The sequence below is a fragment of the Odocoileus virginianus genome, chromosome 19, assembly GCF_023699985.2.
Source record: "Odocoileus virginianus isolate 20LAN1187 ecotype Illinois chromosome 19, Ovbor_1.2, whole genome shotgun sequence".
NCBI classification, from domain to species: Eukaryota; Metazoa; Chordata; class Mammalia; order Artiodactyla; family Cervidae; genus Odocoileus; species Odocoileus virginianus.
The window spans coordinates 25,874,850-25,900,776 of record NC_069692.1 but is presented as its reverse complement, the minus strand read 5'-3'; the positions used below and the strand labels follow the sequence as shown (position 1 = coordinate 25,900,776).

The 25,927-nt window shown below is 35.9% G+C and overlaps 1 protein-coding gene and 1 pseudogene across 2 annotated transcripts in view; both read right to left on the bottom strand.

Moving 5' to 3' along the window:
- The window catches only part of SEC63 (SEC63 homolog, protein translocation regulator), a 70,873-nt gene that overhangs the window by 19,210 nt on the left and 25,736 nt on the right, over nucleotides 1-25,927 (bottom strand). For both annotated transcript variants that reach the window (XM_070450010.1, XM_020892365.2), the window contains exons 3-13: nucleotides 20,675-20,789; nucleotides 18,511-18,623; nucleotides 11,373-11,434; nucleotides 10,756-10,814; nucleotides 9,287-9,337; nucleotides 8,106-8,214; nucleotides 5,839-5,933; nucleotides 5,606-5,738; nucleotides 3,894-3,986; nucleotides 2,990-3,144; nucleotides 761-908 (exon numbers count right to left, since the gene is read on the bottom strand). In XM_070450010.1, coding sequence (XP_070306111.1) covers nucleotides 761-908; nucleotides 2,990-3,144; nucleotides 3,894-3,986; nucleotides 5,606-5,738; nucleotides 5,839-5,933; nucleotides 8,106-8,214; nucleotides 9,287-9,337; nucleotides 10,756-10,814; nucleotides 11,373-11,434; nucleotides 18,511-18,623; nucleotides 20,675-20,789 — 1,133 coding nt within the window. The remainder of the gene's footprint in view (nucleotides 1-760; nucleotides 909-2,989; nucleotides 3,145-3,893; nucleotides 3,987-5,605; nucleotides 5,739-5,838; nucleotides 5,934-8,105; nucleotides 8,215-9,286; nucleotides 9,338-10,755; nucleotides 10,815-11,372; nucleotides 11,435-18,510; nucleotides 18,624-20,674; nucleotides 20,790-25,927) is intronic.
- On the bottom strand, nucleotides 19,147-19,585 carry LOC110136565 (guanine nucleotide-binding protein G(I)/G(S)/G(O) subunit gamma-5 pseudogene; annotated as a pseudogene).

Sequence of the window (25,927 nt, the reverse complement as noted above, 5' to 3'; positions counted from 1 at the left end):
TTAAATGAAAAAGCACCTTAAAGATGTTTTCTGCAATGTTTTTGCATTGTTTGTTTTTTTCAAACACATTTGCTACATACATCCCCAAAAGTCTTAATAATAAAATGAACTTAACTACAAGCCCTTTAAAAACAGGAACAATTCCTAACATATCTTGTATTCTTGGTCCCACAAGAATATTCTAACAGCAGCAACTTCGTAAATGCCAAAGCTCAGAATAATGTCACAATGAAGGAATGGAGCAGAATAATCTCTGAATCTGTCACCATTCTAAAATATTATGTTCAGTTGTAAAATGGGAATTCTAGGACAATTATGTAAGTAGAAAAATAATCTCTATCTCTTTTTCCACTCCAAGCAGACATAAAGACAAAAGTAAGTCAAGAAAAACACATGAAATGTGGCACAGAGTGTGGTGATTTTCCAGGCTTAATACACATAAATAAGTTAGGTTTTTTAAAAATTAATTTTAGAACTAAGCAGCTATTTTATACTAACAATAGAAATATTTCAAAACATTTGGAAATCTCTTCCATTTGAAAAGTTAAGATGTTCCTTAAAGTTGAACTACAGAACAAAAGCATTCTCAAACCAAAACTACTAACTCTACAACATCTTTCATCACAGCAAATCTGACAGGTAAACTACAATTCTACAAAGTCTAATTAAAAGTTATGAAGTGAAATGTTTTGAGAACCTTGAGCCAAATAAACAAGAACCAGTCCATCAACAGAGAAACAACAGGAAACCTCTCACTTACCCTGTGACTTTATGTCCATAGTCACATACGGGAAACTCCCAAGAACAGCCATAACCTCCTCATATTTTTCATCTTCAAGGAAATGCAACAGATTGTGGCGATCTGATTCTTTTAAACTCACCAAATCCTGGATAGTTTTAATTTTGAACTAAATTTAAAAGAAGACAGAAAATAAATCCCAAAGCCATGAAACTTTTCATAAAAAGAAAATTACTAGTATGTTTACTAAACAAAATCCAAAAGCTTTTAGAAAAATGTTAAAATTATATACATTTAAAAGCAGAAAATTCAACTTTACTGCATTTCACAGCCCTTTCTACAAGGAAATTTAAGAATTTTTTATTACAAAGTTAATAAGCAGTTATTTTTTTAATTAGAAAAAATTAAAGTTGAAAGAAAAAAACAGTAACATTCCTATAGACTCTTGACCCAAGCAGGAATTATTGTCATTTAATTTGTTCAGTTTGCAGACCTCTGTTTTTAATTTTAAAGATAAAAATTTTTTTTTTTTTAAGAATACAAATTTATTTCCAAGTATACAGCTGATTGTACTCTTTAGGTTTTACTTTACAATATTCTTTTAATTGTTTTTTTTAGAAGAAATTAAAAGACACTTGCTCCTTGGAAGAAAAGCTATGACCAAACTAGACAGCCTATTAAAAAGCAGAGACATTACTTTACCAACAAAGGTCATCTAGTTAAAGCTGTGGTTTGTCCAATAGTCATGTATGGATATGAAAGTTGGACCATAAAGAAAGGAGTGCCAAAGAATTGATGCTTTTGAACTGTGGCATCAGAAAAGACTCTTGAGAGTCCCTTGGAGAGCAAGGAGGTCAAATCAATCAATCCTAAAGGAAATCAGTCCTGACTATTCACTGGAAGGACTGATGCTGAAGCTGAAGCTCCAATACTTTGGCCACCTGATGCGAAGAACTGACTCACTGGAAAAGACCCTGATGCTGGGAAAGACTGAAGGCAAGAGAAGGCGACGACAGAGGATGAGACGGTTGGATGGCATCACCAACTCGATGGACATGAGTTTGAGCAAGCTCCAGGAGCTGGTGATGGACAGGAAGCCTGGCGTGCTGCAGTCCATGGGGTCACAAAGAGTCGGACAGGACAGAGCGACTTAACTGAACTTATGCAATATTCTCATTCTTGTTATTTTCTAAATATAGCTATCTGTTACTGCAGTAATACCAGTCCTGGCTAAATGAATACCAAGGAGAAGGTTTTTTAATTTCTGAGTATTTGATGCCAGTTATTAATTTTTACTTTCACAGATAGGAATTAGATCATGAGGCATGTGAAATGCCTGCTTTTGAATTCTGAAGTTTTCAATTATGACTTTAAATGTGATCAAATTTAAAAGAGCAACTCACTTACTTGAGAGAAGAGTGTTCTGATATAAATTTCTAATATACATTTATTAGTTCTACCTTACTACTATCAAGTCCAATATCTATCTTCTATCCTCTTTGTCTAATATATACAAAGTGATGTTTAAAATTATAATTTCATTCCATTTTTTCCTGCATTTCCTCGTTTTTCATTTATACACATTTTCTGCTGTGTCTTTTAAGATTCACTCTGTGGGGTCGCAAGAGTTGGACGCGACTTAGCGACTACACTACTACTACTAAAATTCACATTGGAGAAGGAAATGGCAACCCACTCCAGTATTCTTGTCTTGAGAATTCCACGGACAGAGAGGCCTGGTGGGCTTGTGGTCCATGGGGTCACAGAGAGACACAACTGAGTGACTAACACACACACACACACACACACACACACACAATTCATTCTCATAATCTATATGCTATAATTCCTAAATAAGAATTATCTTTATATGATCTACTTGTATATTGAATGCTTAATTTTTTGTTCATAATCAAACTACTGCTCAAGCTTTAAGCCATTAATGAAATAAATGAAAAGTATACAGTGTATTTTTACACAGTACATTTATTTTGGCAACATAAAAATAAAGTGTTAACTGCTAAAAATTTGACACCCCCCCAAAGTAGTAAAATCATTTCAGTAGTATGAATAAAAGCTCTACCTATTCAAGAAAGTGTTAACAGAATCACTTGAGGGATAGTTTTAGAATGCTTGAAACACTGTAAATCTAAGATGTTCATAGTAACCACTTCAAGAAAAATTTTCATTCATGTTACCTTTAAATGACATGACAGACTGCTTAAAACTAATTTTCAAGTGGCAAATTACCTTTTTATGATTAGAAACTCTTCTAAGATTGTCTTCTTCAATGTGAGGGAGCTGCAGAAGGGGAGATTTAAACTGCTGAAGGCCTTGAACAGCCATCTGGGAAAGCTTCATGCAGTTTTCAAGGGATGCCAAAGTTGGAGCACGAAACTCCCTTTCTTAGAAAGAACAGGAGGAAAAGCAAAAACAGGGCTGGACTATTTATATGTTCAGAGTACAAAATTCATAACAAACACAAATCCATGTGAACACCCTTAACACCTCAAATTTTATGATCACAGTGTTGACTTTCCTTTAGAAGTTACTGGATAAGACACAGAAAATATACAAACTTGGTCAAATGTACATTAACCAGCAACAACCATTGATTTTAATAGAAAAATTCTTTGCACCACTTCCAAAACCAGTAAATCATAAGACATTTTTGGTATTAAGAACATACTGATGTCATGCCACAAAATGACATCATTCATAGCAACAAAACACAACCACTACCTCCTTTCTTAAGGGTCTCTTTCCATTACAGACCATAAACTCCCTTGCTGTTTTCTTCCCTTCATGCAAAAAACACTACATGTCAGATGAATCATCATTATAGCACTTAAAAGAATTATTTCAAACTCATTGCTAACCTAATTCTAAAAATATTCAGAGGAAGGATATTTTAAATCTTTGCAAACAATAAAAAAACAACAATAAAACAATGAAAAAACTGAATTAAAAAACATAAGTTGTGGTACTTTACATGATAGAAAATACAGGAAAAATAAGAAAAACCATAAGCAAAACTGGGAAAGCTAATTCAACTTACAGACAGAAATATATTAGGTTCCCACAAATCTTAAAATTATAACCTGTACTATATGCTTGCAAGAAAAAGTACAACATAATTATGCTTCCTCCTCACCTTCACGGCTCCTGGCCATTATTATTAGTTGGCAGATTACATTAACCATTTCTTGAAGTAGGGCAGGGCATTTTTTCAGCATAAATTGCTGATCTGCAAAACAATAAAACACCTGAAACAAATCATTCTTCTTTTATACTAAAACATTTTTATTACTTGTAGTCCAAGACTAAAGCTAAATTTGTCGAACAAATTTTTATGACCTCAGAATTTTACAGGCTGAACACAACTGTTTCTCCACGGCAGCACCAAGTCAAAAAGTCAGTCAGAAAATCCTTAGATTAGATGTTTTAAAGGCAAACTTTTAATATTATGGTTTTTGGCTTTATAAATTACTCCCTACCTTTTTTTCTGGTAACAGTCTTAAAATTAATCATAACCTCACTAACTGAAGAACTTCGAAATTTTTTTTCTTGTGCATCTAAGTTTCTATAATTTTGGATAAGTCCAAAGACTAAGACTGAGAATGAATGTCAACTAAATGGAGAGAGAGGATAGGAGGAGGGGAGAGAGATTCTTTCACTTATACTGCAATAATAGTTAACCACTGAGATCATTCAGTGGAGTTGATAATCTAAAATAAATTTGTTTCCTGTTCCTTATATAATTGGTAAAAATGGAGATGGCTTCATATCTATATAGAATATTAGGAACAGAATTACCAGCTACTTTGCAACTTCAATAAACAATGCCTAAATAGTGTACCTTAATTCCATCATACGTAGCCTATGGTACTATCATTAATCACTGAGCATCAACTGACCTTGTTTTCAAAGGCATTTGATAGCATTATTGGCTTAAAGCAGGGGGAGAGGGTGGGTTGGTTCATTGAGAAAGAAAATTTATTCCCTAAGGATAATAACTCTTTTAAAACTTGCAATTGAAATAATGCAAGTGAAAAAAGATGACACTCAAATTCACAACATTCCTAGAGACATCACAGTCCTAATTTATTGCTTTTTTTTTTTAAGTAGAATAGATGGCTTCAAGTACTGATGAAGCTTTAAGTAAAGATTAAACAGACACTTTACTGGTAACTGCTGCTGGAATACGGGGAGAAGGCAATGGCAACCCACTCCAGTACTCTTGCCTGGAAAATCCCATGGAGCCTGGTAGGGTGCAGTCCATAGGGTTGCTAAAAATCGGACACCATTGAGCGACTTCACTTTCCCTTTTCACTTTCATGCATTGGAGAAAGAAATGGCAACCCACTCCAGTGTTCTTGCCTGGAGAATCCCAGGGACGGGGGAGCCTGGTGGGCTGCCGTCTATGGGGTCGCAGAGTCGGACACGACTGAAGCAACTTAGCAGCAGCAGCAGCTGGAGTATGGTGGTGGTACTAGTGGTGCTGACTGAGGTATCTGTTGTGAAATCCATTTTTCCTCCCCGCAAAAAGCTTCAAAATTCTTTTTTTAAAAAAAGTCATCACGAATTATTGAATAATCTGAAATTAACTAGACATTTTTCATAGCATATTCTCTTACCTTGAAATACAACATTTTAACATTTGCCAAATCATTTGACTTACTAAGACCTTCAAAGTATTTGTGAAAGTAATTATGTATGTTGCATATAGATTTGTTTTTAAAAGGTCCTTGAGTAATTATCTGATTGAGCAAAAAAGAACAGTGACAAAAACACTGTACCATGAGGCCTAATTAAATCTAATGCTTTTGTACCACTAAAACCCTACAGACAGTAGAATCAAAATACCTTCTTCAAGGGTCTCAGGAATTTTCATTCTAGCAAGATGAGACAGTAAAAGAACTCTGGCCTTCAGGCTATAAGGGCAGGTAAGTGGAGGCTCATTCTTCTTTAAATTAATGCTGCCAATTTCTCTGATGAGCTAGGGAAAATAAAATAATTATTTTAAAATATGTTCACTTAATAAAGCATAAACTTTAATATTTAAATGTTTATCAAAGAATTTGGGAGACAGGCCTAACCTGAGGTATTAAAATATTATCTGTTGGTCTGCTTGTGGCATCTTTATTATACTGAGGATCAAATTCAGAGGCTCCAGCCAAAACCATGATAAGACCTAAAAAAAACAAAAGAAATATGAAGAAAAATAAATTTACTAACCCTTAATCACCCACCCCAAATGATACCAGATTAATACTAGAGGGAGGCAGTTTTCTAGTCACACACAATGCTAAAATCCATATTAACAGGTAAAAATTTCTCTCGCAACAAAAGAAACATCTCATTTTTAAAAAGTGTTTGTAATATTACCTATCACAAGTAAATAGAAATACATGTCAAATTAAGGGCCCAGAAGCAACTAGGTGCATTAAAACCACTACAAATAGCATTGGTTTCTAGATGTAATCATGTGTTCCACATAAAATTTCTTTTTTAAAAAGAATCAATTTTTATTGGAGGACGGCTGCTTTACAATGCTGTGTTAGTTTCTATTGTTTAGCAAAGTGAATTAGCTATACATACACATATATTCCCTCTGCTTTGGACTTCCTTCCCATTGAGGTCACCACAGAACAATGAGTAGGGTTCCCTGAGCTACACAGCAACAGCAAGTATTCTGTGTGACATTACTAACTGCTTTGTGAAAAAAGGGGGTTAAAAAGGGCTTCAGGTTTCTTCACTTCATGACTCCTCAATGCCATGAGTCATCTAAAATATACTGTAATTTATAAAAATTTTTATTATGGAATCATGGAGGGCTTTGTGGGAACAGTGTTCCTTGAAATACACATGATTTGAGGTCACATACATTAGTGTTACTTTTCTTAGTCTATACAAGCTCTTTAATGACTGGCACTAGAGTTATCAATCTTCACCTTATGGCAGAAAATGCATGCAATGTTCTCATAAAAAGCAGGACAGTATACGAGTTAAGTGCATAAACCCCGAAGCTTTCAAGCCCTAGCTGAATGACCTAAGACAATATTCTTCACTTCTCTATGGGCCTCAATTTCTTCATATGTGCCTGATACACATAAGCGTAGTAATGTGTGTGAGCTATTACTATTACTACCCTCAAATGTTTGAATGAAAAGAACAGTTCCTAAGACAGCATATAAACGGTGCCAGTCTTAAAACCAACGATAACTAACCAAACAAAATTAAATAAAGCTAAACAAAGCTTTTCTGAAAGAATTGTGTAAGGCTAAGTACCACCCTCAGAAATGAAACAGAACTCAAGATCACTGATCCAAAAAACATATTAAAACTGGTTACAAACATGAAATATTTTCAAAAGGGAGAATGTTTATAAATTAATATTTCAATCCAGCACAAAGAACAGTGTACATGTGCACAAGGGAGGGTAACATTCACTCATTCCTCAGAAATAAAAGACCTGCTCATTCTTCAGAAATATAAAATCAGCTCACACAGTCATATAATCCTGGGATTAAGATAAATCTCTTTCTCATTACCAAGAAAGTTAATAAAATTGGCAAACACAAAAATATGACAAAGTCTACTGAGGTATTGGGAAAAAAATGCATCCACGCATGAAGCACAATTTTAAACGTATGTCCTTTTTTTTTTTAATGTGTAAGACTTCAACAGAGCAGTGATTCTGAAAAGTAATATAAAGTATTCCAGGGATAAAATTTACAATGCTAGCTTTATGGAATCAAAGAAAGTATTCAGGATGTTACTTTTTATGTCATAATAAATTCTGAAATAAGCCTCTGGGAATGAAATATTTTGGCAAATTTCTTTAAACACTCCTAAGACCTCGACTTACTTTACACCATTAGCATGGTATAATGTACTGGCTTGGGAACCACACTGCCTGAGTTCTATCCTAGCTGTCACTTACTGTGTATCCTTGAGCTCAGTTTCTTCATCTATAAAATGTGCTTAAAAACAGCACATATTTATGGGAGCATACAAAGATTAAATGAGTTAATACATGATAGTGCCTCACAATACTTGGCAACAATAAATACTCAAGAAATGTTAGCTGGAATTATTACAAAATTAGTCCACACGGAGCTCTACCATAAAATCTCTGAAGGGAAAATATATACATATACATATAGCTGAGTGAATGAGAATAACAGAACTACAGATCAAGAAATATGACAAAGGGTATTAGCATCTTCCTCCAGCTTTAGCTATAATGAACTGAATATCCCTAAAACTACAAAATGGAATTTCTCCAACTGAATATATATACCAATTCCACATAAATGACTCAGAAAATAATTTACTAGCACAGTTACTTAAATTTACTTACGTTTCATATCCATATTTCGAGTTTTATAAACAAAGTAGGTATAAATCTGTGTTGTGCGTATTAGAATTTGGTCTCCACTATAGCGTATTGAGCGATACCACCAAGAGCCCTAAGACACAAAATTAAACAAGAAAAAAAGCATGAAAACCACAATAAATGTTAATTTTGATGCAGAATGTTTATTGTCAAATTTTCTAAATGTTCATAAACCAATAAAAATTTGCTCTTTAGAACAAATACCTTTACTATATATTTCAAATGATTTATATGGCAAGTATTTATGCTGCATGATGCCTAAATACCAGCCTATCTCATTACATATATATGATTAAAAGATTTAAGTAAACAACTAGAAATTGTTTACAGACGAAACAGGAATGAAACAACCCATTGCTGTAAGCAACAAGTTGGTTTCTGACACATGGCATGTCTTCAACAAATGTTTGACAAATAAGCGTAAGAGCAATTTTACAGTTGATATACTACTTTCATTCACATTATTCCATACAATTGGATTCTAACACAACAATCCTATGAAGAAAGCAAGACAGGTTAATTGTTAGCCTCACTACAGGACTAATAGGAACCCTAAGATCAGTAAGAACACCACCAGTCATGAAGGTAATAAACAATGAAATCATAAACATTATGGTATCTCTATATTTGAGGTTGCAAAGAGTCAGACATGACTGAGTGACTGAACTGACTGAACTGATGCAACTGTTTTTTAAAATGAGGTTGTTCTACATGTACTCCTGCATGAAGCAAAAAAGTCACAGGACATATACAGTAAGACCACATTTTTTAAAATGTGTATATACATTTAATGCATAGAAAAAGATCTGAAAAGGTAATCAACAAACTTAGCAGTGATTATCTCCAACAGAGAAATGGAGTTGGGGGAGGTGGTAACAGAAGACTTTCATTTTAAATTCTAAATATATCTGTATTATCTCATTTGTGTGTAACTTTTGAATCATGAGGAGACACATTTTAACATACTAAAGTGATGTCACCTTTAGAAGACCTTAAAGAATAGTTGAATATAAAATTCTTAAAACTCAAGGATTAATGGATTATGGATTATATTCTAACACAAATTATGATCTTATAAGGAGACCCCAAACCATGCCACCCATTCTCTTCCCTAAAAAATGTTAATAAAAAGAGCTGGAACTTACCACAACAACTGGAAGGATAACCATGAATGCCAAGCCATATACAAGTAAAACCTTGAATTGAAAAAAAGGAAAAAAAAGATCATTCCTTCATGAGGTAAATTACAACCTCCATGAACACTTATTTTGAGGCTTACATGGAGGAGGCACTATTAAAAGCACATCTTATGTATTTCATTGAATCCTTACTTTCAAACTCTGTGAGGAAGGTACCACTATTATTTTCTTTTTGTAGATAGGGAAACTGCAGCATACATAGTCATCCCTCAGTATCTGAGGGGAACTGGTTTCAAAACCCCCAAGGATACCAAAATTCAGGGATGCTCAAGTCCTTTATATAAATTGGTGGTAACAGAGTACCCAGGGATGTGAAACATGCTGATAGAGAGCCAACCTCAGTTGACCTTGAGCAATGTTGGGGCTGGGGGACCAACCTCCTTGCAGTGGAAAATCCACATATAACTTTAGAGCTGGCCTTCCATATTGTGGCTCTGCATCCATGGATTCAACCATGGATTGTGGAATACTCTAGTCTGTATTTATTGGAAAAAAAAAAATCATATATAAGTGGACCTACACAGTTCAAGCCCCTGTTGTTCAAGGGTCATCCACATCTTTGCAAGTAGTTAGTGCCTTGAAAATAAATGATAAAACCTGGCTTCTTTGCCTCAATATCAAACAGAACATATAATGTTGTTTCCAAGTAATTTCTATTGGTCTGATTTTTGTCCTACTACTCAATCCTAAATCTGGTAGCTAACAAACTTTCTCTTCTCTAGTATTCCCTCAACATGCTTATATACAGCATCTATATACCCTGGAAGAAAACATGTAAATAAATAGCCATAAAATGACACTAAACAGCCATTTTCAAAACAAATGACAGACTGTAAGGATTGGAACAAATGTTACAAATGACAGACTGGGTTTTATTCCTTCAAAGATAGCGCCTAGATAATTATTTTCAAGAAAGGAGAAGTAGGGAATTCCTAAACAACAGGTTAAGATAATTTCTGACGTTTTAAGAGTTGCAGCCTCTCGTCGCTGGTTGAAGTCTGATCATCCTGCTGCCCCTTAAAGTACCATATAGAATATATACCATTATGTTAGGACACATTAATAATTTAGCTTGGATAAATGTGGGATACAGGGTAATTTAAATTTTGAGTACTACTTAGCGATAAATGTCTACACCATAAGAAAAGTAGTTCCCTAAACCAACGGTAAGACCCAATCTGAAACTACATCCAAAAGAAATCACCACAATTTGAAGGTTCTAAAACTACACTAGAGTACATTTCCCCAAATTCCTGAATGTAATAATAAAAACCAATTCTTTTCTCCATTAAGTAAAGTTTCTATCATACACAGTTAAATTAGAAACAGTATACTGGGATTTTCTTCGTAATGCTTTCTTTATATTACCAAGATATATCCAACACATTAACATGTGTCTTATTAAGTGTACTCACCAATATTGAATTTTTCTGGTCAACGATCCAAGCTGGGAGGGCAATTCCAAAGCTTGTGGCTAAAACAGGAAGAGTACTTTTGAGGAGTCTGCACTTCAGTTTCATTTATTTATATCCCTAAATTCTACCTCCTCTGTCACCTCCAAAAAGCTTTAAGATTATCTTATTATGTGTGTCTCATACACAAAAGTTGATGTGAAATGGTTTATATCTGAAACTGCAAATTTTTCCAGAAGAAAAAAAAATCTAAGTACATGAATTCCTTCTTCTCAGAACACTTAAATCCATTTACATGTCCTGAGTTTATGTAAACACTATGAATATATGGTAAAATGTTTAGTCAGTAAAGAAAAAAACAGATATTTCATCCTATTTTTATCAACTGCTAACTGTCAATGATGAATAATGACAGTGGCTACTCTTCTCATCAAATCAAAGATCTATCTTTACAACTAATCTCTAGAAAAATTAAGTAAAGGAAACTCAATTTACGTATCCATTTAACTCTGTGCGGTTATAACTTTTCTATTCACAAACTAAGAAAATCAAAATCTAACATTTTCATAATACACGCAATACTTTAACCCCAGTATTTTTTAAATCGTCATTTACCACACCTTGAGGCCCATCTGGATTTCCAAACTCTTCCCAGTTTTTCCGGGATTCTTCATCAGTTAAACTAGCATAAAAAGAACAAAGGCACAAAATTAGAAAACCACATCTAAAAAATAAGCACTGAACTTACACAAACTCCATTAACCAACCAACTCATTTCTTAAAAGAAAGAATTTCAGAGAATCAAGAAAAACCCTCTGAAACCTGAAAAAAAAAAAATAGGGACAGGTAAGGAAGGAATTCAGCATTAACAGTCAGTTCAGTTCAGTCAGTCAGTCGTGTCTGACTCTTTTCGACTCCATGAATCGCAGCATGCCAGGCCTCCCTGTCCATCACAAACTCCTGGAGTTTACTCAAACTCATGCCCATCGAGTCAGTGATGCCATCCAGCCATCTCATCCTCTGTTGTCCCCTTCTCCTCCTGCCCCCAATCCCTCCCAGCATCAGGGTCTTTTCCAATGGGTCAACTCTTCACATGAGGTGGCCAAATATTGGAGTTTCAGCTTCAGCCTCAGTCCTTCCAAAGAACACCCAGGACTGATCACCTTCAGGATGGACTGGCTGGATCTCCTTGCAGTCCAAGGGACTCTCAAGAGTTTTCTCCAACATCACAGTTCAAAAGCATCAATTTTTCAGCACTCAGCTTTCTTCACAGTCCAATTCTCACATCCATACATGACCACTGGAAAAACCATAGCCTTGACTAGATGGACCTTTGTTGGCAAAGTAATGTCTCTGCTTTTTAATATGCTATCTAGGTTGGTCGTAACTTTCCTTCCAAGGAGTAAGCGTCTTTTAATTTCATGGCTGCAGTCACCATCTGCAGTGATTTTGGAGCCCAAAAAAATAAAGTCTGACACTGTTTCCACTCATCTATTTCCCATGAGGTGACAGGACCAGATGCCATGATCTTAGTTTTCTGAATGTTGAGCTTTAAGAGAACTTTTTCACTCTCCTCTTTCACTTTCAAGAGGCTTTTTAGTTCCTCTTCACTTTCTGCCATAAGGGTGGTGTCATCTGCATATCTGAGGTTATTGATATTTCTCCCGGCAATCTTGATTCCAGCTTGTGCTTCATCCAGCCCAGTGTTCCTCATGATGTACTCTGCATATAAGTTAAATAAGCAGGGTGACAACATACAGCCTTGACATACTCCTTTCCCAATTTGGAACCAATCTGTTGCTCCATGTCCAGTTTTAACTGTTGCTTCCTGACCTGCATACAGGTTTCTCAAGAGGCAGGTCAGGTGGTCTGGTATTCCCATCTCCTTCAGAATTTTCCAGTTTGTTGTGACCCACACAGTCGAACGCTTTGGCATAGTCAATAAAGCATTAACAAACAATTAATTAATTGTTAATTGTTAATTAATAATTAATAAGCCCAGATACAAATTCTTAGTTGGCCCAAGAATTCTCAAGTTTAGCCAGTTCAAGACAGAAAATCAAACTTTAAAGGCTATTACATTTTCTAAGGAGGCAGGGGGAATTAGAGGTGACTTTTAAAAATCTTATACACTCATTTATTTCCCAAAGTTTTTTCAATGAGCATCCTTTTATTTTAATAATGATATATACCTATATTTTAAATGTTAACTTAATACTCGATTAATAATAATCCCTCCAAACCTTGCACCACAGTCTCAAAGAAAAAAATAAATAACACCTATAAAATTCCACTGCTGCGGTAAAGGTCATTTGCACTGTACTGAGATCACAATTTTCTCCTAAGCCAACTTCCAGGAAGACTAGGCAAACACCTGCTAAAGCAACAGCTTCCTAACTCAGGCAATATGAGAGATAGTGACTCTTTTTTTTAATACGTAAACATAAATATAACCCATGGCCTGGGCAATGGCTCAAGGCACAGGGTAAGAGTAGCTTTATTCCAGGTCCTGGCTAGACGTTTAAAAAAAAAAACGTTAAGAGAACTCTTTCCTTCAGAAACTTTACAATGTTGTTAAGGAGACAAGGCAGTCACAAACATACAAAAATGACCAATAACATAATAAGGAAGACATTCTTGCAGATCTACTGGCAAAAGATTATGTTCAAACCTAACTTTAGCCAAAGATGAAGAAGCTCTATACAGTGAGCTGACTGTGGCTCATATCATGAACTCCTTATTGCAAAATTCAGACTTAAATTGAAGAATGTAGGGAAAACCACTAGACCATTCAGGTATGACCTAAATCAAATCACTTACGATTATACAGTGGAAATGACAAATAAGACGCAAGGGATTAGATCTGATAGAGTGCCTGAAGAACTATGGACAGAGGCATGACATTGTCCAGAAGGCAGTGATCAAGACCATCCCCAAGAAAAAGAAATGCAAAAAGGCAAAAGGGCTGTCTGAGGAGGTCTTGCAAATAGCTGAAAAAAAGAAGAGAAGCTAAAGGCAAAGGAGAAAAGGAAAGATATACCCATTTGAATGCAGAATTTCAAAGAATAGCAAGGAGAGATAGGAAAGCCTTCCACAGCGATCAATGCAAAGAAACAGAAGAAAATAATATAATGGGAAAAACTAGAGATCTCTTGAAGAAAATTAGAGATATCAAGGGAACATTTCATGCAAAGATGGACACAATAAAGGACAGAAATGGCATGGACCTAACAGAAGGAGAAGATATTAAGAAGTGGCAAGAGTACACAGAAGAACTATACAGAAAATATCTTCACAACACAGATAACCACAATGGTGTGATCACTCACCTAGAGTCAAGACATCCTGGAATTCGAGGTCAAGGGGGCCTTAGGAAGCATCACTATGAACAAAGCTAGTGGAGTTGATGAAATTCCAGTTGAGCTATTTCAAATCCTAAAAGATGCCATTAAAGTGCTACACTCAGTAGGCCAGCTAATTTGGAAAACTCAGCAGTGGCCACAGGACTGGAAAAGGTCAGTTTTCATTCTAATCCCAAAGAAAGGCAATCCCAAAGAATGCTCAAATTACTGCACAATTGCACTCATCTCAAATGCTAGCAAAGTAACGTTCAAAATTCTCCAAGCCAGGCTTCAACAGTACGTGAACCAAGAACTTTCAGATGTTCAAGCTGTATTTAGAAAAGGCAGAGGAACCAGAGATAAAATTGACAACATTCACTGGATCATCAAAAAAATCAAGAAAGTTCCAGAAAAATATCTACTTCTGTTTTATTGAGTATGCCAAAGCTTTTGACTGTGTGGAGCACAAAAAACTGTGGAAAATTCTGAAAGAGATGGGAATACCAGACCACCCGACCTGTCTCCTGAGAAATCTGTATGCAAGACAAGAAGCAATGGTTAGAACTGGACATGGAATAAGAGACTGGTTCCAAATTGGGAAAGGAGTATGTAAAGGCTGTATATTGTCACCCTGCTTATTTAACTTATATGCAGAGTACATCATGCAAAATGCCAGGCTGGATGAAGCACAAGCTGGAATCAAGACTGCTGGGAGAAATATCAATAACCTCAGATACGCAGATGACACAATCCTTATGGCAGAAAGCAAAGAGGAATTAAAGGGCCTCTTGATGAAAGTGAAAGAGGAGAGTGAAAAGTTGGCTTAAAACTCAACATTCAGAAAACAAAGATCACGGCATCTGGTCCCATCACTTCATGGCAAATAGATCGGGAAACAATGGAAACAGTGGCAGACTTTATTTTGGGGGGCTCCAAATCACTGCAGATGGTGACTGCAGCCATGAAATTAAAAGACGCTTGCTCCTTGGAAGAAAAGCTATGACAAACCTAGACAGCATATTAAAAAGCAGTGACATTACTTTACCAACAAAGGTATGTCTAGTCAAAGCTATGATTTTTCCAGTAGTCATGTACAGATGTGAGAGGTGGACTATAAAGTAAGCTGAGCACCGAAGAATTGATGCTTTTAAACTGTGGTGTTGGAGAAGACTCTTCAGAGTCCCTCGGACTGCAAGGAGATGCAGCCGGTCAATCCTAAAGGAAATCAGTCCTGAATACTCATTGGAAGGACTGAAGCTGAAACTCCAATACTTTGGCCACCTGAAGCGAAGAACCGACTCACTGGAAAAGACCCTGATGCTGGGACAGACTGAAGGCAGGAAGAGAAGAGGACGACAGAAGATTAGATGGTTGGATGGCATCACCAACATGATGGTCATGAGTTTGCGTAGGTTCTGGAAGTTGGTGATGGACAGGGAACCTGACATGCTGCAGTCCATGGGGTTGCAGGGAGTCAGACACAACTGAGTGACTGAACTGAATTTTAGCCATATTTTTATTTCCCAGAACATATGTACCTAAGATACAATATATTTTCTATTCGATAAAGCTCCAAGTTGAGAGAAAGAATGCAAAAGTACCTTAATAAAATTGCAAAATTTTTCAATGATTTGAAATATTTTTACACTTATCAATCTGGTCACTTACAAAAATAAAGCACCTTGACATCTTTAGTCCTTATTCAACTGTAACTTCACTTACACTATTTGACCTAAGGCTACAGTAAAATACAAGAGCCAAGGAAAGGCACTGTTAGACTGCAAGTTAATAAGGAGTGGTGCTAAGATTCTTTTCTGCTAAGGGAGAGATATTTCTCAACAACTTTTGCTGTGGTTTCACTGTATAATTGTCCACCTCATCAAGAGCTTTAGCTATTGTTTCTTTGAATTTTCTGTCTCCTAATGAGATTCTTTTCCCCAAAATAATTATCTCTGTCCCTTTCTGCCTTTCTAATGCTGGCAGCAACATAAACTGTTCTGTTCTCTATTCAATGCCCTCAGATTTGCAAAATAAAGCACAGCTCACATCAAAGAAGCATTTGATTTTTCAACCTGCACACACATCTGATTAAAACTTCATCTCATAAAACTTCATTAACTTCATTAAACCAATCTGTGTACAACTGTCGTGTAACCATTCTGTATAGTCAAAGGAATTACCAACTTTTTTAAAAGTCAGTTTAAGAAAGCAACTGATTTTTTGCTACTTATTAGTGCTTCAGTATAATACCATTTCTAAGACTTAAAGAACTGAGAAGCTGTGTGATTTCAGTATAATTTATATATAATAAGCTCACACAACACCACTGGTACTAATGTAATTTTTTTTTAATTCAAGGAGTGTGAAGTTTCCTAAACATGATTATATCCCTTTACTTTGAGGGTGGGAGGTTATATCAGAAACCCCATTAGGAATCTAAATCTAATGAAATCTATGCCCCTCTTGTCCTGGGAAAAAAATGCACATTTACCAATACACATAAATTTTGTACACCATTTCAGGGACCTCAGATTATAAATTCAAATGCCTTCACTAAATGATATATGAGCAACCTGAGTTGGCTATACACAACTAAATTATGTATTCATCTGTAAAAATACATGCAAACATAGGTTATAAAAGTTAAAATAGTTTTAAGTATGTTAATTCATGCTGCCCATGTGTTATAAAATAGTTTAAACACAGGTTCTACACCCAAAAGCAAAATCCCAACTGCATCCAGAAAAATGAATCAGAGAATTCATAAGCTGGCCTAACTCCTCAAAAATAACCACACTTTGTTTCCTTTAAGTAATAATCTGGTCTGAAGAAATAGGAATGACCCACTTATTTATTATCATGAGCAAATAAGGGAAGAGAAACTAGCTTAAATAACCAAGGCAAATTCTCGAAAACTTTGTAGATCAAAGTCTATAACTGCATTCCACAAGTCGCTTGAAATGCATATCTTAGGCTACTAGAGTTATACGTAAGACAGCAGCTTCAATTCAATCACTCAAACCTATCACATACATATTCAGTAAAATGTACCCTTTTAACTAATCTAGTTGTATTTGTACAGGTTAAAGTAACTCAAGAGTTCTGGGTCCCATAATCATTTTACTTCTTCATCTGCCTGATAGACCATCAACTATTTTAGACCTTTTACATACAAAACACTCTACATCATGATCATGTAACCAAGTTAAAACCAAAGGCCATATGTTATTCTTCAGTATTTTTTAGAATAGTGACCATACATAATAAAGTCAGATTTCCAATAACCTGAGAACAAAATCATGATCTTGAAAATGCTACAATACCTGAAAACTAAGGCAGGGCGGGGGTGGGGGGGGGCAGAGACACGACACCAGAAGTAAAACTACTCATTAATCTTGGCTGACTTCCTCTGGAAATCTTCAGTTCTTAAATAACCTAAAGACAGCAACTAAGGCACTTCAATACTTGTGCAACAAGGGTCAATGCGTGAAGGAGACACTGAAAAAAGGGGGAAAGAACACACCAACTGAAAGACAGCGATCTGGAGAACATCTGCTGCGTAGAAAAGAAAATGCAGAGCACACTTCAGAATCCGCTGCAAGTGCTGCTTCGTTACAGAATCATATTCACCCAGAAAACAAGCAATCCCCAAAGGATGGGGCCGGGGAGGAGGGTGTATGCAGAAAGGAGACATGGTCAGTACACTTCTATTAGGCACAAAAATGCGTAAGACAGTATTTCCCAAACTTTTGTCACTCATATTCCACTTTCACAGTCTGCTATTATATCTGCATATTCTATTACTTATATTTTTTAAGTTAGTTTACAAAATTGTACATCACTGAGTTTTCATCAAAAAACAGATAACATCTGTCTGTATTTTACTCTTTAATTCAACATCAGGGTTGTGTGAGATACACCTATCTTGATTCCTGAAGAATCCAGCTATCTTTTTATCTCTTTTTTATCTCTTGCAATATTAACACTCAAGAAATAACTAAATTTTATATCCTCTATCCTGTTTTCCAAAAATTAAACTCATCTTTAAATAGTTTAAATGAAACAAGCTATAATGCTTATATGCTTGTCTCATTTAAAAGAACTAGATCTAGCCTAATAAAAAGCCTAGAAATGAAAGCAAGGTGTTAGTATATCCTCTTCTAATCAGTATGCTTTGAAAATAGCTCAATTAACATATCACTTATTACTTAATCAACTCACATGGCAAAAGCACTACTGTAAGTTACTTAACATTAAGGTTTAGCTAAATTACCACTCCAGGATTATCAGGAAATTCCATAGAAGACTCAACATATGAGGTCAACACTTAAAAAAAGTATATGACAATTATTTTACTGATTACTATTTTATTCCAATAGAAACCTTAACAATGTATAACGAGTCCTAAAATACTTACGCTGCATAAGCTTTTGCTATTCTCATGAACATAACTTCATCACCTCCTTTATCTGGATGATATTTAAGAGACAGCAAACGATACTGTTTCTTAATCTCTGCTACAGTTGCCCCCTAAAAGAAAAGGCTTTCTTTTAGTAAAAATAAGCAGACTACTGTAAAACATAATCCATCCCATTCTGAACTTAAAATACTGAACTACTCAATATTTTCAGAAAATGAAGTTTTCATTCTATGTATCTTGTCCTATAAATTCCACCCACATATTTTTAAGTAAAAATATTTATGCTGTCCAATATATTTTATTTTACTGAGCATCTAACTATATTCCATGCATATAGATGATTTGAGATTGATAACATAAATGCAATTTAAATAAAATAAAATGACAGTGAATTTTAAATATCAAAGAACGATCAAGTTAATTAATTCTGGTTGAGAAAAAGCTCAAATCAAAGGTTAACCTCTTTTCTAAAAAATAATCTGAAGACCATCTGGTTTCATCTGCTTGACAACATTTTAATATTAAGTAACAGTAAGTTTACCTTAGTTGTTTCCTAATTAGATTCAATTTCTATTAATCAATTTTTCACATTGATTTTTTTTTATACTAAGTATTTTATTGTATGCTGCCATCAGTGTATCTAAAATAATTACCCTTGTGAAACACAAAATTAAGAATATTCATAGAGGTAGACATTAAGAACTGACAAAAGCAGAAGTTTGTGTAGTATGGCACGTTACAGAGAGGCTTTTGTACAGGCTTCAAATTTAGCTTTCCTTTGAATAGTCACTGGTTTATGAAAAGTGGTTTGGAAAACCTTGTCAAGATTCATCTTACTATAAAAAGGAACAGACTTTCTGGGGCCTGAAGGGATTTGTACTTGAAGATACTCCAGTCAGCAGAGGGTCATGTCGAGCATTCTGCAGACAGAACTGTTTCAAATCTGCAGCTGCCTGGGAAACCTTCACCCGATGGAGCCCGGCCTCCAGCCGGAGCTGTTGAACCACTTTTTTCATAGCCGCGACGCTGGATGAACCAGACATGGCGCACTTGAAAGGACAGCAGATCCGAGGGCCGTCGGCAGGTCTGCGGTGGGTCCGCTGGGCCAGTCGGCGGGGCTGGGGTGAGGCTCGGAACTTTGTCTCTTAAGTTTCCGGTCCTTTACCCAGCGGCTCCACCCTCAACGCGCATCTCACATTGATTTTTTTATGGCATTAAATTGTTCCCAAACCTTTAAAACTTAATCTCTCTTGATGACCATGATCATCACAGTAAGAAAAATCAGATGGTATGCAAACTTTTCTTCTACAACGCAGAAAACCAGAAGATAAATACACTCCTTACTCTGCATTGTATGAATCTCTGGATCAAGCCATCTACTGAGCAGAGACAAGAAATGAGAGAGAGCAGTATGGGGGAGACATGGAAAGAGTACTAGGTTCAACTTGTTCACTAGGAAGTTATGGGACCCCAGGCAAGACACAGATTTTCCAGGCCTCATTTTCTCCATCAGAAGAAAATGCTAGATGATCTCTAGCATTCATTTCAGTTCTAACTCGCCACAGATAAACTTAAAAGACTAGTTTTCTACTGAGACCCATCAATCAAGTTCAATTAAGAAAGTCACCTAATACACAACACTGTAAAGCAACTATATTCCAATAAAAATTAATTTTAAAAAAATGTTAAAGAAAAACAAAAGAGAAAGTCACCCAACAGATACTTTCCAGGTTAATCTGAATTTCTATGACAAAGCTACCAGTTCTTTATAAGACATAAAGACTTAACATACTGCCTTAGTGTCAACTAAAACAGGGTCCTATCCAACTAACATAAATAAACCTCCTGGTTCTAACTTAGCATTAAACCAATCTTAGAAATGTCTTTTAAAAATATACCAACTTCTCATCTCCAAATATTTTTACATTTTAGCAGTTACAAACCAACTCTTAATAGGATGGTAATCGACATCTATAGCTTCAAAAACACAAATATATATATATATATATATATGCATTAGAATAATAATAGATTAGGTATCTTTTTTAGCTGATCAGAGTCTGATTTCTTTAGGCACAATTCAATTTCTTTTAGGCTGTGGGCCTACAGTATTTTCAAGGGATCATTAAACTAATGTACATTATATAAAAATACTACTTACAGGATCTAAATTTAATACTTCATAAGGATTGTATTCTTGATATTCTCGGTCTGTTTTGGAAACTTTGTATGCAAGGAATAAGAACAATGCCCATCCTGCTAGAAGAACTATTTTCCTGTTGAGAAAAAAGATAAGTGAAATGTAAATAAATACAACTCTTTGGCTTTCCTTTAGATTCTAAAGACATTTTGGCAAGATCAAGACATAGAACAATCTATAGTAGTCTCACTGACTTAAATTAGTGCTATTGACCCATTTAATGTAAAAATAATTGCTCTTGACCTTGCAACTACACTTTTAGTAAGATAAACTACAAAAAATAATTGGTCAATGGTGCAAAGACAAGTAGCCTTAAGTAGTCTTGTTTACTATAACAGTAAAAATTTGGAAACAAACTTAATGTCCATTTATTGGGAACTAAAATAAATCATTCATAGGAGACTAAATAAACCAAGATAAAGCCACAAAATGGAACATTTTTAGCTAATAAATACAGACAGATATGTGGGCTTCCCCAATGGCTCAATGGGTAAAGAATTCGCCTGCAATTCAGGAGACACTGGAGACTCAGGTTCCATCCCTGGGTTGGGAAGATCCCCTGGAGGAGGAAATGGCAAGCCACTCCAGTATTCCTGCCTGAAAAATCCCATGGACAGAAGAGCTACAGTCAAAAGGGTCACAAAAGCTTTTAAGTTTCATTAGGTCCCATTTGTTTATTTTTGCTTTTATTTCTGAAATTCTGGGATGTGGGTCATAGAGGATCCTGCTGTGATTTATGTCGGAGAGTGTTTTGCCTATGTTCTCCTCTAGGAGTCTTATAGTTTCTGGTCTTACATTTAGATCTTTAATCCATTTTGAGTTTATTTTTGTGTATGGTGTTAGAAAGTGTTCTAGTTTCATTCTTTTACAGGTGGTTGACCAGTTTTCCCAGCACCACTTGTTAAAGAGGTTGTCTTTTTTCCATTGTATATCCTTGCCTCCTTTGTCGAAGATAAGGTGACCATAGGTTCGTGGACTTATCTCTGGGCTTTCTATTCTGTTCCATTGATCTATATTTCTGTCTTTGTGCCAGTACCATACTGTCTTGATGACTGTGGCTTTGTAGTAGAGTCTGAAGTCAGGCAGATTGATTCCTCCAGTTCCATTCTTCTTTCTCAGGATTACTTTGGCTATTCGAGGTTTTTTGTATTTCCATACAAATTGTGAAATTATTTGATCTAGTTCTGTGAAAAATACCATCCCAGAGGGATCGGGTGGAGAGGGAGGTGGGAGGGGGGACTGGGATGGGGAATACATGTAAATCCAGGGCTAATTCATATCAATGTATAACAAAAACTACTGTAATGATGTAAAGTAATTAGCCTCCAACTAATAAAAATTTAAAAAAAGAAAAAAAAAAAAAAAAGGGTCACAAAGAGTCAGATGCAACTGAGCATGATAGAAAGATGTGCGCTACAGGTTAAAAAGACAGACATAAAAGAACATATAGTTTGGGGGGGGGGAATAATTTCTTTCTACCTCAGTATGTTCTATTTAGTAAATACTTTAAAAATTGATATTACCAGTGTTGGAGAAGCTAAGGAAAAAAGGAACTCTCATACATTGTACACTCTGAAGGAATATCTGGCAATAAGGTTATCAAAAGCCCTAAAGAACTATAAACCTTTTAAACTATCAATCTACTCCACTTCAAGAAATTAAGAAGCAAACAAACTAAAACTAAGTTTATAAAGTGTAAGGGTGGTAACAGATATAATTAATACCTGAAAACACACATAAATGTCCATCAATAGAGTACTGAACAGATCAGTCACAGTACATCTATAGAGAAATGCTATCTAGACACTAAAAATACTTGCTGTGGAAGATTCTCTACTTTGTAGTGTTAAATTAGAAAAACAGATTTCAAAGCTGTATGTACAATGTAATCCTATTTTTTGTAAATAAAGACATAGAAGGTAAATCATCTTAACAGTGGTTATCTTTAAGTGATGAAATGGAATAATTTTTATTTTTTATATGTTTTGTATCACCATCTGTTATATTAGATAGGAACTCTTAAACAAGACATAAATGAATCATAGGAATCCTAATCAAACAAACCGAAGTGATCTGTTTTCAAACACAAAGAGAAAACATTTCACACATTTAAGCTCTCTTGATAGAAACATAGCTTAAAACATGTTTATTTGGATTGAGTTTCTCGGACCCAATTCCAACCTACCTCTTTACTTTTATCACGCTAGGTTTTCAAACAAAATAAATTGCCACCTCCCAAAGTTCCCTAAGTTTTTCCACCATCATGCTCTTGCTCCCCTGGGTCTTTCTACCTAGAATTCCCATTCTTCATTTCTGCATATCCAAACTGTATTCATCCTTTAAGACTCAACTCGAATTATCTACCCAATCCATAACCTCTGTCAAGATGATCAACAGGAAGACCACGGTTACAGTCACAAAGAAACATAAACCATGACCCCCTTCCTCTGGCTCATTGCAAACTCCTTGAGCATGTGGTCAGGATCTTATACTCAGTTCTGACTAAGCTCAGAGTAACAAACACAGATAGCACTCAGATGCAAATTTTGTTCTACCTGGCCAAATCAATGTTCTAAACCTTATTAAAGGGCATAATACTGGAAGCTGCTTTCCACATGTCCAAAGACAAAGAATACCTAGAATACTTCCAGTTTTACCTGCCTATCCAGTGATAGGTAGTTAGGACCACAAACTCTGGAACAAAACTGCCTTAAGTCAAATCCCAGTTTCACCTCTTATTACCTAAGAGATCTTGGCAAGTTGCTTAGCTCAGTTTCCAATTTCTAGAGTGGCTCTGAGAAATAAGATCAGGTATGTAAAGAAGAAAGGGAAAGATACACCCAATTGAATGCAGAGTTCCAGAGAACAGCAAGAAGAGATAAGAAAGCCTTCTTAAGTGAACAATGCAAAAACAGAGGAAAACAATAGAATGGCAAAGACTAAAAATCTCTTTAAGAAAATTGGAGATACCAAAGGAACAGTTCATGCAAAGATGGGCACAATAAAAAACAGAAACAGCAAGGACCTAACAGAAGCAGAAGAGATTAAGAAGAGGTGGCAAGAATACACAGAACTGTACAAAAAAGGTCTTAATGACCTGGATAACCATGATGGTGTGGTCACTCACCTAGAGCCAGACATCCTGGAGTGTGAAGTCAAGTGGGCCTTAGGAAGCATTACTACAAACAAAGCTAGTGGAGGTGATGGAATTCCAGCTCAACTATTTAACATACTAAAAGATGATGCTGTTAAAGTGCTGCACTCAATTCGTCAGCAAATGTGGAGAACTCAACAAAGGGCACAGGACTGGAAAAGGTCGGTTTTCATTTCAATCCCAAAGAAAGACACTGCCAGAGAATGCTCAAACTACTGCATAACTGTGCTTCTTTCACATGCTAGCAAGGTAATGCTCAAAATCCTTCAAGCTAGGCTTCAACAGTATGTGAACCGAGAACTTCCAGATGTACAAGCTGGATTTAGAAAAGGCAGAGGAACCAGAGATCAAATTGCCAACATCCGTTAGATCATAGAAAAAGCATGGGAATTCCAGAAAAACATCTACTTACACTTCACTGACTAAGCTAAAAGCCTTTGACTGTCTGGATCACAACAAACTGGAAAATTCTTAAAGAGGTGGGAATACTAGACCACCTTACTAGCCTCCTGAGAAACCTATATGCAGACCAAGAAGCAAGAGAACCAAACATGGGACAACAGACTGGTTCAAAATTGGAGTATATCAAAAAAGGAGTATGTCAAGGCTGTATATTGTCACCCCCCTTATTTAACTTATATGCAGAGTACATCAATGTGAAATGCCGGGCTGGATGAAGCACACGCTGCAATCAAGACAGCCGGGAGAAATATCAACAACCTAAGATAGGCAGATGATACCACTCTAACAGCAGAAAGCGAAGAGGAATTAAAGAGCCTCTTGGTGAAGGTGAAAGAGGAGAGGTGAAAACGCTGGCTTAAAATTCAACGTTCAAAAAAAATAACATCATGGCATCTAGTTCCATCACTTTATGGCAAAAAGAGGGAGTGAAAGAGGAAACAGTGGCGTATTTTATTTTCTTGGGCTCCAAAATCACTGCAGACAGCAACTGCAACCATGAAATTAAAAGACGCTTGCTCCTTGAAAGGAAAGCTATGACAAACCTAGACAGCATATTAAACAGCAAAGACATCACTCTGCTGACAAAGGTCTGTATAGTCAAAGTTATGATTTTTCCAGTAGTCATATGTAGATATGAAAGTTGGACAATAAAGAAGGATGAGTGCTGAAGAACTGATGCTTTCAAATTGTGGTGCTGGAGAAGACTCTTGAGCGTCCTCTGGACAGCAAGAAGATCAAACCAGTCAATCCTCAAGAAAATCAACCCTCAATTGGAAGGACTACTACTGAAGCTGAAGTTAATATTTTGGCTACCTGACGCAAAGAGCCAATTCACTGGAAAAGACCCTGTTGCTGGGAAAGATTGAGGGCAGGAGGAGAAGGCGGCAACAGAGAATGAGATGGTTGGATGGCATCACTGACTCAATGGACATGAGTTTGAGCAAACTCCAGGAGACAGTGAAGGACAGGGAAGCCTGGTGTGCTGCAGTCCGTGAGGCTGCAAAGAGTCGGACCTGACTTAGCAACTGTACAACAACAACAAAGATATGTAAAGCATCTAAAAGGCACTTCGAAGATGATAAACAATTCATGGCAGCTCTTGGCTGTTACCACTAACTCTTGCCCATGTCTCAGCTCTCAACTAGGACCCCTCACTTACTCAAGAAAGCCTTCACTGTCTCAAGCCAGTTAAGAGCCCTCCCTCCGTTCTTTCATGGCACCCCAACCTCCCTTTACAACCCTTATTAAACTCTATTATCATCATTTGTTTACTCGCCAGTATTTTGTTACTCACAGTATATCAGCACCTAGTATAATATTTGACACATACACAGCACACAGTAACTACTTATTGACTGAATAATGAAAATAATTTAAAATAGAAACTTGTGACTCAAAGGCAAAGTTTGCTAATACCCTCAATATGCTAAAAAACATTTTAAATTATATTTTATTTCCATACAAACTTAGTAACTCCACATTTTGTTTTGCCAACTTTCCCAAAAGGCTACAAAGCTCAAAAAACAAAGATAAAAGAGAAACTGAAAGCCACTAAAGTAAAATTTTTAAAGCAAACAAGGTGAGAAGAGAAAGGGAGC